The sequence below is a fragment of the Poecile atricapillus genome, chromosome 2 (assembly GCF_030490865.1).
Source record: "Poecile atricapillus isolate bPoeAtr1 chromosome 2, bPoeAtr1.hap1, whole genome shotgun sequence".
NCBI classification, from domain to species: domain Eukaryota; kingdom Metazoa; phylum Chordata; class Aves; order Passeriformes; family Paridae; genus Poecile; species Poecile atricapillus.
The window spans coordinates 20813656-20825931 of NC_081250.1; the positions used below are offsets into that span (position 1 = coordinate 20813656).

Sequence of the window (12276 nt, forward strand, 5' to 3'; positions counted from 1 at the left end):
TAAGTTTGCATGAAAGAACAAAAGAAAGACATGCCATCATCTTTAGGATCCTCGAAAGATGTCACTACTAAAAAAATCAAGTGTTAATCCAGTGCTTTCTGATCTTACACAATGAATTCAAATTTGGATCAATTTTGTTCTTTTTAAACCTCCTACTGGCAGTTTCTTGATGGCTGTAAATTGATACCACTCACATTACCCTCCCAGAAGTTGTATCTATTGTCAAGGACTATGAGACATTTCACTTCATGAATAACTATTGTTCCGCAGTTTGATTTGGTTTAAACAAAACTAGGAAGAAATGAGTTCCAAAACAGAGAGGCAGACAGAACATCTCAAAGAGGACGTGACAACAGTGCAAGAGCCTAGAACTCTTGCACTGTGATGGAGATGTTGGTGCACTTTTGAAGGTGGTATACACGCAGTATTGAATGGTACATTTCTCAAAGCATCCTTCCTTCTCTTGAAATTATCATCACTCTGTAGCTCACTATTTGTGCAGTGTACTTCAGGAAGTTATTGAAGGACAAAAGGTAAGTGTAGATGTGGCACATGATAGCAGGGCAGAAATTACTGTGCCTTCCTGGCTCAGTACAGAGCTGGCATATGCTTCCTAGTGTCACCTCCATCTGCAAACCTTCTGGCTGATCCTGATCATCTTTTTGTCCACTAGTGATGTAGCTATATTCACACAATTAGTTGATAGAGTGTCTTCTTAAATATCAAGTCTGTGCTTGCATGAATACACTGTCATTTTAGCAAGTTTTTGACACTGTTCCCTACTGTCCCTGAGATTTCATGTGCAATGTAGCCCCACTCTTCAATGGTGTAGTAGACATTAGCCTACATGTGCCATGTGCATAGGCAGTATTCTCTCTGAAAGTTTTCATTTCTATATACACCTAGTTTACTTTTTTCAGCTTTCTTCTCATTTGTTCACTGAGAATCTCCAGGTCTGCATTCTGTATGTGTGACCAAAACTTGGCTTCACATCCTTCCAAACACAATTGCCATTTCTAACAGGGAAAAATGAAAAATAATATCTTCTTTTTAAGCCTATTATATATTTTTTAAATTAAGAGAAAAAACAGTAGGATGTTACAATTCCTTTATTTTTTACTCCTTATTCATCTGTCTACTACACTGTATCTGAAATAATAAGGGGCTGCTGGTATTGTATGCATAGCCCTAACAAATTATTCTTGGCACAGTATTTGCAAATATGTTTCAAATCAACTAAACTTGTTCTGTGTAAAGTCATGAGCTGCCGAAGGGCCATGACCATTCATTACTATTCCTCTTTATAAATGAATCTGTTAGCAATTTTTGAAGCATGTTTTTCAGCCCATCCCATAATCCCACTGAAATCCACAGGGCTGCCTAGGCTGGGGAAGTCACCATTTTGCCCTGGGTAAACGGATGTAGCTTGAATAGATTCACATGTGGAACTTCAATATTTGCATGTTTAAGAGTGAGAAGAAAAAAGGATATATCAGTAGACTGATTTTCTTCCCTAGAGTACTTTTCTGAAAGGCTGTCTGTCACAATGTGCATGCAGTGAGGTGTGGGGAGAAACCTGCACAGTCTCAGATGTATTCCTGACCCCTGAATTCTTTCAAAACGATATTCAGTTGAAATTGTCAGGAGTATATAGATGACCTTGGAAAAGGCTATGAAGTGGCAAGAATGAGCTTGTGAAGAAAATATAGTGAAGTCAAAGAGTGTAACTGCCTCCCTGCTGCAGGGGTGGGAGAAAGAAAATCAAAAGGGGTGAATGAAGTCTCAGTGAGTATCAGGGCTTTCCACTCTCACTTTTGCAGCCACAGAAGCAAACAACCATTTAAAGCTGAACACCTCTCAAAAATATTTGAACGTTTTTCCCATCTGTTGCCATTTTTTCCAGGCTGTGGTGGAATCATTCATTCAGATAATGGTACAATCAAGTCCCCTCATTGGCCCCAAAACTTTCCCATGAACAGCAGATGCACCTGGACCATCATTACGCATGAAAGCAAACACTTGGAGATGAACTTCCACAGTAACTTCCAGATTCCAGATAGCAATGGAAGCTGCCAGACCAGTTACGTGAAGGTAAAATAATTGTTGAGGTTATATCAGCAGAGCAGTGTTTTAAGAAGTCATGATTTCAGAATCCTGTTTTTTTATTTTTTATGGTTTGGACTGTCAAGGCACAAAACTTGGGAAATGTAAACTGAAGTCCTTGTATCATACAGTCCATTTTCTGCATGCTTTGTAAACCGGCCTGTATAAAATTTTAATTTTCATAGGTTTTTGAGGTTCCATCTCCAGCAGGGTCCCATCAGCCTACACACATCCCCAGAAATGAAAAACATGAAAAAGGCATATATTATTTCAGAAGGAGAAGAAAATAATAAGAAAATAAAGTATAAAGAAAAGTTTTCTTAAATTACTCCAGTGAAGAAAATCCCATTAATTTTACACTATAATTCTACCAATCTTCTTTATAAGAATTTAGACTGTCCCAGTTGTACTTCTTTTTTTAATCTCCAGAAACAAAGATAGCAATCTGGTCTTTCATATGTTGTCAAGAGCCATTGTTTTCAAAGCAATAGAATAGAGTGGACATGTCTTGAATTTTTCAGTGTCATTTTTTTTTCAGGCATTTGGCATATGTTCAGTGGTTTTATGCTCATTTTCTCCACAGCAATACAACTCCCACTTGAAATAAAGGGCAAAGATAATTTTTGAACATGTAGGAAGACTTGAGTAGCTGTACATCTGATCTATACCAGCCGACTTACAGATCGTGGTTGCACTCATTTTTTAAGGCTGTGAAAAAAAACCCACTGCTATTCGATTTGTCTTTTCATAACCTGCTCCAGCAATTAATTGATGCAATGTTACGATACATTTCATTAATATAAAAGTCTTAATGCCACTCAGTAAAAGTATTTCATTTTAAATTCCTAAACTGCCCTCAATGACATAAACAAAACTACGTCAATTGGTGATTTTCTCCATAGAGAAAAATCTGAAATTTTGATGACCACTTCCTTTTCCAAATATCTAATTTGAAATGTATGAAACTGTCTGAAAAGCTGTAGAACAATGTGAGTTTCTTCCATTTATTCCAAACTGAGCAGCCAGAAGAGTGTAATCCAAAATCAATAGTGACTTAGTGACTTTGCAAAACCTTGGCTGGGCTATAAACTATAAAGTAATCCTTCGGGCATCCATTGCCTCAAACACCTGGTCACATGAATGAGGTGATTCACTCATACAGACTAACCCTTGGCTAACCCTTTCCTTTCTAGGATGGTCGCTTGGAGAAATCACAGTTTCATATGGTTGTACTAGTTCCACTCAATTTCCTCCAAACACATTATTTTAAGAATCAGATATGATATATTTTTGGTATAAACTACAGTAAAAAACTGTTCAAACACATCAACAACTTTTTTTTTTTATTAAATAATTCATTATTTAAACAGACACTTTAAATCCTGTCAATAAACACTCTGATTCAGGAAAATATTTAAATGTTTAGGAACATCAAACATTTATACCTATGTTTCATTTTACATGTGTCCTGAAATTCAGCACTTAAACTGTGAGCCTCAAGCACATATTTAAGTAATTACCTGAAGAGGATTTCACTTAAATACCTACCTAAATGTCCATGTGCTTTTTAGGATGCATGGTTTGATTGAGCTTCAACTGGCTATTTGTACAGTTGTAGTAATACTTTAAAACATCACTTTTTTTTCTTTATTATATATATATATTTAATTTTATTATTTTAGTAACTCTTTACTTGATTTGATACTTGTCATTGAAAAAGTGAACGCAAAATAGAAAAAAAATTATTAGCATCACTAGGTACTATCTGATGCCTATATATTACCCTAGCATGACAGCTTTGATTTTTATTTACTGAATAACACAAGGATTTCATGCATATTCATAGGTTGTGTGGAGTTAAGTATGCAGAGACAAAATGAAAGTAGGTAATGATATGCATAAAATGTTTTTCTCTTGTCCCCTGGATCTGATCTACATTTGCTCTGTTACTAGCAAGGGTTCAATCAAATGGCATCAAGATGCCCTTCAGAGGTCCCTGGCAACCTAAGTTATTCACTGTGACTCACTACTTGCAGGAACCTTTTTGTCACCACTGACTGTAGTAATTAGCTCCAATTTAGACCTCTTACATTCACTGTGAGATGAATCCTAAGTCTATGGAAAGAAAAATTGCATATGTAATTCCTGTTGGGTTCCCACAAACTACTTTGACTTTGCAAGCACTAAACCATTTCCAATCTGCCCTTGCCAGGTGTGGAGAGGAAATAATGAAGAAGCAGCAGCTTTGTTAGCCACAGGATGTGGAAGTTCAGCTCCTGATCCTGTTGTTGCTCCAAACAATGTGATAACTACAGTATTTCAGTCTCAGGATGCTCCTGCGCCAGGTTTCTCTGCATCTTTCACAAGCAGTAAGTAATATTAAAGCCAGATGGCTGCTTAATTGGACCATTTGGGATTAGTTTGACCTGTGTATAGCAATTCAGACCCTAGTCAGTCCAACAAGGCACTAAGGCTTCTGCCCAGATATGTAAACCAAGAGCTTCCATACCGAATGCAAAGATCTTTAGTGTCAGACTTGCCCAAGATGCAGCTCTGATTTTGTAATTATTCTCAGCCACCTTTGCCTTTTCAGTGTGCTGAAAAGAATGAATAGGCTTTAAATTTTAAAAATTCATAGTTAAACTTCATGGAAGCTAAAGCTTTAATGTTCTTAAAAGACATTTCTTTAACCATGGCATGTGCTTTGTGATGGTCAAACCCACCAAAAGTAGAAGAGGTACTGCTTAGCTTCTGCTGGTTGCTTGGGTTTTTTTGTAGGATGCTGGCAAAGGAAATGACTTGCCCTTCATGACATTCAGCTTAAAACAGCAAGAAACGAAGTGCTTTAAGGGAAACACTGTGGAATCATACAGAATTCTGACTTGAAACCACTTTTGTTTTTATAATGTTTGCACTAACATTGTCAATAACATCTAACAATCTCTTAGTGGAGACAGAGGCTTCATATGCTTGCTCCTAATCTTCTATCAGCATTTCACTGTGCATGGCATTCTTTTAAGCTTTTGTCTTAAAAAAGAGAAACAAAGGCCATGCAAGTCATTAGGATCTGATGGAGCTCCATGAAAATGAACTGTTCTTTGTGCCTGAAAACTTCTGGGTGGGAAACCTTTCCTGCCTCTGCATACAGCAAAGCAATCCAGAGGTGGCCTTATGGCAGACTGCATTCTCCTGGGTGTCAGGCATGAAACAAGAACGGCACTGCTTACTCTAATGTGGGCATTTTCAAATAAAGCTGAACAGCTCCCGTGCCCCAGTAACCCCCCCTCCAATTCAGGCACTTTTGTATGTACTGAGAGATTTGGAATTGTGCAGGCTCCACACCCACTAGAACAGCAGTGCTGGGTCCTTCTGGTCAGGGGCTGCAGACCTGTGGCCTGGTTTTATCCAAGAGTGTGACACTCCAGGTGGGGAGGCCCTACACTTCCCAAGAACGCTGCTCTGGGTATGTGTAAGACCTGCTTTTGCCATCATGATATATGGTACCCTCCCTGGTTTTTCTTACCAGGAGAGATGAGGTCCTTGTGGACATTATTGGGTTTTGTACTGTAAACCCAGAATAGTTTTATCACCTGGATTATAACTGTGCTTTATTTATTTGATTGCAGGATGTGGAGTAAATTTCACCAGCCCTGAAGGTCGTATTATCTCTCCAAACTACCCTAGTCAGTATGATAACAACCTGAATTGCAATTATATTATTGATCAGGGACCACAGTCACTGGTGATCCTAGAATTTGAGACTTTTCACTTGGAAGGTAAATGGTTCTTCATAATTTCAGTATGTATTACAAAGTGTAATTTCTTACTTGAAAACATACAAGTCTTCTATCATTGAAAATCACTGATGTAATTTGCTGGCTGGCCCATTCTGAAAACCTTTTACAGACAAACATTTATAGTTTTCAGGGTTAGGTTTTGAGTCACTGAAGTTTTCCAGAAGAATGAAGAGAGATTTCATTTTATCTTAGGCCATCTGTTTTGCTTTTCAGTGTGTCTGTTCCTTAACTGATAAAATAGATATAAATATACTCAGATGTTTTACAAGGTTGAGAGAACAAAGAAATATGAAATTAGGTCTCACTATAGCAGTAGAAAATGCATAAAAGTGACTACCCTGTATATACAGTAATACAAGTCACTCTTGTGATTATCAAATTTTGCAGCATTTAGCCAAGAAATAACAAGTATTCTGATCACATTGATGTGAATGGTAAAGCTTTCTCAACCTTGATAAGATCATAATTTTATGTGTGGACATGCCATGACAGAGGAATCAGTATGTCCAAACTACTTGACAGACATCACATATTTTGAGGCCATCTTAATTTCTTTCCCTTGAAGTCGCCAAAGAGATATTGAGTAATTCAGTACTAAGTTGGGTTGGGTGATTTGAATTCTTCTTCAAACCCAACAATAAAGGCAGAAAACAGTATTCTTTTCTTTTTAAGTTTCCAGATTGTTTTGATTTCAAAAGTATTGTGATTCATACTTAATTTAGGTCTGAGATAAAATTTTGTTTTGACTATGATTTTATCAGAAATATTTTGTCATCCCCTAATACAAACCACTGCCTTAAGAATTTTTTTAAAATAAAATGTAAACCATAGAAATTATGTAATTTCTTCACATAGAGGACACTGTTATTCAGCAAATACGCTAAACATTAGGCTGAATCAGATGGTGCCAATTTTGAGACCTCTGAGTACATTTACTAATCTGCATTCTGTCTGTGCACTCAATTAATTTATAAATGGATCCAAGCTTTTATTATCAACTGGGTTAAACCAGAGAAGTAAGCAATACAGACATAATGATAAAAAGATCTAAATAAATACTAAAAATATTCTGCTTCTTGCTGGGCAATTTGTTCCTTTATTTGTATAGGCTTCCTTGGGCTACACTGACTAAAAGTCCTTAGTCACAAGAAAGAGCTCGTGGATATGAGCTAATGGACATCTGGTTAGCAAAGAGGAAGTATGATACTCTTCAGTAGTTGGTTACTAGTATTTTTCACAAAATCTTAAAACACAAAACCCTGCAGTAAAGAAAAATCACCTGGGTTTAAATTGTAAAGATTGAAACCACCGTCTTGAAAATTATCATTGCAGAAATGAAAACTTATTCAGCAGTCACACTGTATATATTTAGTTCATGTGCCTAAGGGTTTCCAGTGTGAATTCCATTAGTTCTTTTGCAAAGGCAGGACAATGTTTGGCAGCATCTGTTAAAAACATTTCTAGCTATTCCATATGCAAGGAAGCATTGCACCTGCTTAGATTGTTGCTGAGAGTGGCCTTTAAAATTTTAACCATGCTATTACAGATGTTCTAGATTGATTTTAAAGTTTAGCTGCATGTCTAATTAACATAATTTATTAACTATTTGACCTCTCAAAAGAAATCTAATTGTTTTTTCTATAATTGTTAGGTAAAGAAATGAAATGTTTAAAATAATGCCTGTAAAGCATGAATATCTCATTGATTTGAACAGGTTGAGATATCTTCTCCAGAAAATTAGAAGGCAGAAATTGATAGTCTATAGTGCAGTGACATATTGCTACAAAATAGAATGACTTAATGGGTTAGTCACAGATCTCTACCCTGTAGCAGTTATGTTTTCAGTTATGATGGGATGCCTCTTCTGATTGTAAAGAATGACTGAAGCTGGTAACCCACAGCAGTGATGTGCTGTCAGTATCTGGAACCAAACAAACATGACATGCATGTACTAAGTATTAAATATGTATTAAGGACTAAATATAACAACAAACACAGCAAGAGAGAATTCAGGGAAACTGCATTTGTTGATTTTGTGATCAAAATTTAATCTAAACTGTCTGCTTCTTGGTAGGTAGAACAATTTTTACCTCACTTTGACACCCTGAAAATATACATCTAATTTAGATATTCACCCAGCTTTATCTCCTAGCGGTGGAGGAGGGCTTTAAACTCAGAACCAAATGTGTTATGCAGGTGGAGTGAATTACTTTCTGGAAGCCTCTCTACTTCTCTTTACCTATTGACTATTGCAGGAAGCCATAAACAATAGCTTACACAAGATACTTGAGATCTGGGCAGGAAAACATAGGCAAGATTAACCTCATGAATGGAGTTTGCTTAGCTTCTGTGATTTCATCGCAGCGTTCAGGATGTTTATTCCTGTGCCAAATTGAATATGGTCACAGAACCTCTCTTTTGATTTGCTAGTTTCAGGAAGTTGCATAAACTGTTGCTTGCTTCTTGTACTACCACTTGCATTGTTGTGTTTGGTTATTTTATAAAGAACCAAACAAATAGTGTGAGTTTGTTATTCCAGCCCAGCTTCTGCAGTCATTAATGTCTTCTATCTGCCCTCCCTCCTTGCATCAAAAGTCTACAAAAATCACACATTAGAATTATTAAAAATCCTTATTTGTCTTTGTTTGACTTACTAAGAATTAATCACATTCAATTTCTTGTCCATTAGATTTATTCAGATGAACATCCTGACAAATTCTCCTCTAGGACAGCTACAATAATGTATTTTTAAGTGGTTGTAATACTCTTCAAGTTTGAGTGTAACACACAATAAAGTCACAGTGTCAAATAATGAGAAAATAGGGAAAATGGATGTAGGCTTTTTGCAGTATCTACTTCATGAATTCTCTAGTATTTATATATCCATTTATATGTCCATACAAGACAACTGTTTTGTGTTTATACCATGTTGATCTGACAAATGTTTTAATAACTTGTTTATTTCTCCTTTTTAAAAAAACACGTCTGCAATTTTGCAATCTGGGATAGGGTCACCGCTTTGTTTTGGAGTCTGCTATATCTGATTTCTCAACTGTTACTAGGCAATTCAGAAAATAGACAAGTTTAGCAATAGATTATTTTGAAATAAAATATAGATGAGAAAGAATTTTAATTCCTTACTTTCAAAACAATATATTGTGCTACAGAGCTGGTTGATATATTGCATAGTGGTATGTTTCTAGGTAAGACTTCTACTTTAGTAATTCGTAATTGTATTGCCATTTATATCAGAAGCTGCTGTTGTGAAAAAAGCCTCATTATTTTAAGTTTTACAGCCTTTAAATAAAAATACAGGTTCTGCCTCAATACTAAATAAAACAGAATCTATGGCTAAAGACAAAGAAATAGAAAGAGGACAGAGATATTAGTGATCAGATAGTCAGGGGCTCAGATTTGGTCAAGGTTTTTGTGCTGGCATCATATCAAACAAATTATTTTATGGACAATAATGAGACTGGACAGAAATTTCTGCAAAGTGGAAAGGAGACAACCCAAGGAATATTTCAAAATATAATATAAGGACAGCTGAAGCTCTTATCATGTGAACTTTGGAGACAAGGGTCAATGAATCAATGCTCAATGATGCCAAGAGATGATAAATAGAGCCCAGATAGACTACTAAAAGCCTTGAAAGCAAATACATGCAGCAATTCAAATAAACAGGGATGTGTTCATAATATCAGGCCAAATAAATGATCTCTTGAGAAGTATTTGGAAGAAATATTGTCAAGGCTAGAGGAATGAACGATACAGTAGAAGGACAGGAAAGAGTTTATCTTAGAGATAGTAACTGGAAACTTATGGGGTCACCAACACAGAGAGATCAGTTGCATCTGTCCTTGCAAATGAGATTATACAGAGCTAATGTGGTGATAAGGAGCACAAGACAGAAGATATCTCATTGAATCCTCATGGATGAATCAGAACAGAGGATACAGTAATACCAGAAGGATGAGCGAAAGCTCTTCGTAGACAAGGTTTTATGAAGAAAAACAGTGCAGGCTATGTGGAAAGTGCCTGTCAGCTCAAAGAGGATGTTGGTTTGACATCTGGCTAAGAACAGATCTCTGGAGACTCATGAAAGCTATTTCATTGTAGTGTAAGGGACATAACTTGGTCTAGAAAATATCTAAGATTATATGATTAGAGGAAATAAACCACAGAGAAGAATTGTGGATGATGAGCTGAGTATGTGTAGAGGCTGAAAGTATGAGGAGATCTGAACTGGGGAATATTTACAGAACAATGCATTTAGATTGGTGAGAAGTTAAGAAAAGTGTAAACAAGATAATGAGTTACAGGATAGAGATCAAATGATTAGTCTTATCAGGATTTATGAGTCATAAATCATATTGGCTGAAACAATGAGGATTCAAAACTAGAACTTTTGCTCACAATCCTTCATCAACCATCTTATTTTTTCCAATGCAGCATTGCACATCAACTTCTGATAAGCATTAGGGATCTTGGCTTTACTGAGAAATTAGTTTCACTTCTTGCCTTTCTCTGGCCTTTTCAGAAAATGACCTAGGTTGCTTTCTCAAATCTTCCCCATCTTGAAAACAGTCATCTCAATTTCTTTTTTTTAATTTGAATTTTAAGATTTATTATTTTTTTTATAATTGTATCACATTATCAAATATTACAAAACAGGATAGGACATGAAGAATATTTTTAATCAATTATTTTATTAACAGTGTAATCAGCTATCTGATGTGATTGGTTGTTAGCAGCTCAGTTACTCTTACTAGAGTCAGACAGGCACCACACCATATTTGTGTATTGACATAATTGCAAAGCATGTTAGTATACATTCTCTTCATTGAGACAGAAGGAATTTTTAAATTTAAACCTCCAGAGATGATCTAAAATACATCTGACTGCTGAGATAATTCTGTTGTTCTCATGAAACAGAACTATCACTCCACTCCTATTTGTCATCCTGTTCAAGTTATCTTGTTTCCTGCAACAATTGGAAGCAGCTTGTTTTCACTGGACAATCTGCAAGAATCAATCTGCTACAGCAGTAGGCTCAGTGTCTCTCTATACTGTTAAAATTAGGTAATTCCCCAGTAATTCCAGGTAGTCCTCTGCAGTTTAAGTAACTGTCCCATTATTGCTTGCAGTGATAACTTAATAAACATGTGAGAACCCAGCTTCCATTAAGCTTATAAATTATGAAAAAGACAAAAGAAAATATCAAGTTATCCTTTAAGTATAACAACTAATGAAATTCATTTTTCAGTAGGAGTGTGCTGTGTTTTTCACTGACAGCATTAATTCAGCTTTCTTGCAAAACCCACTACTCTCTTCTTGCTCCCACCATATATCCCTTGGTGGTGCCAGGATGTGTACCAGCAGCTCCTTCCCCTGCTTATGGCTCCCAGCTGGGCAGGGGGGTGGTGACATGGCTCTGAGCTCCTGGAGCACTGGTGGCTGGTGCTTGGTAGGTCTCTCACATCCTCTGAAAGTGTAGCTTGTCCTTCTTTAGGAACATTCCCCTGGCATTCTTACTCAGCTACTGACCTTTTGGTCACCTCGGTATAAGAAAGACTTTAGGCTATTAGAGAGCTTCCAAAGGAGAGCTATGAAAATAGTGAAGGGCCTGGAGGAGAAGCCACATGAGGAGCAGTTGAGGTCACTTGGTCTGTTCAGCCTGGGGGAGACTGAGCGGAGACCTCATTGTAGTTACAACTTCATAGTGAGGAAAAGGGGAGGGGCAGACACTGATCTCTTCTCTGTGGTGACCAGTGACAGGAAATAAGGGAATGGCCTGAGGGTGTGTCAGGAGAGGTTTAGGTTGGGACAAGTGCCCAGAGGGTGGCTGGGCACTAGAACAGACTGCCCAGGGAAGTGGTCACAGAACCAAGCCTGACAGAGTTTAAGAAGTGTTTGGACACTTGATGTGACTCTTAGAGATGGTGCTGTGCAGGACCAGGAGTGGGACTTGATGATCCTTGTGGGTCCCTTTCAACTCAGCATATTCTGTCACTCTATGAAACTGATAGGACCTTCATATTTTTGAGATCTTTTACCTCAGTCAAATCTGTTTGCAAACAGTGAAGTGTCTAGAAAGTCCTGAAGGTAGGGCAGGGAGTCAGAGAAAATGGCTCATTCCTCCAGAAACCTGACTGCAAATGAGAAGATTAAAACAGTGGGGAAAAAATAATAGAATGCCGAACTCCTGTTTCTGTGTTCCTTTTTTTTCCCACTCAGCCTAATATCTGCACTGATTTTCCCTCCAAAAAAAGATTGCTTTAGGAAATCACTGCAAGATCAAATTTCCTTTTGACTTTTTCTTAATCCAAGCTGAAGAGCCTGAGTTTAGGTACTCCAAAGTTTGAGGAAAATCAGG

At 37.0% G+C, this 12276-nt stretch overlaps 1 protein-coding gene across 1 annotated transcript in view; it reads left to right on the forward strand.

Annotated features, from left to right (window-relative positions):
• CUBN (cubilin) overlaps positions 1–12276 on the forward strand; it is a 142745-nt gene that overhangs the window by 109070 nt on the left and 21399 nt on the right. Inside the window, exons 54-56 of the mRNA XM_058833158.1 lie at positions 1904–2091; positions 4316–4472; positions 5730–5879. Of these exons, the coding sequence (XP_058689141.1) occupies positions 1904–2091; positions 4316–4472; positions 5730–5879 (495 nt within the window). The remainder of the gene's footprint in view (positions 1–1903; positions 2092–4315; positions 4473–5729; positions 5880–12276) is intronic.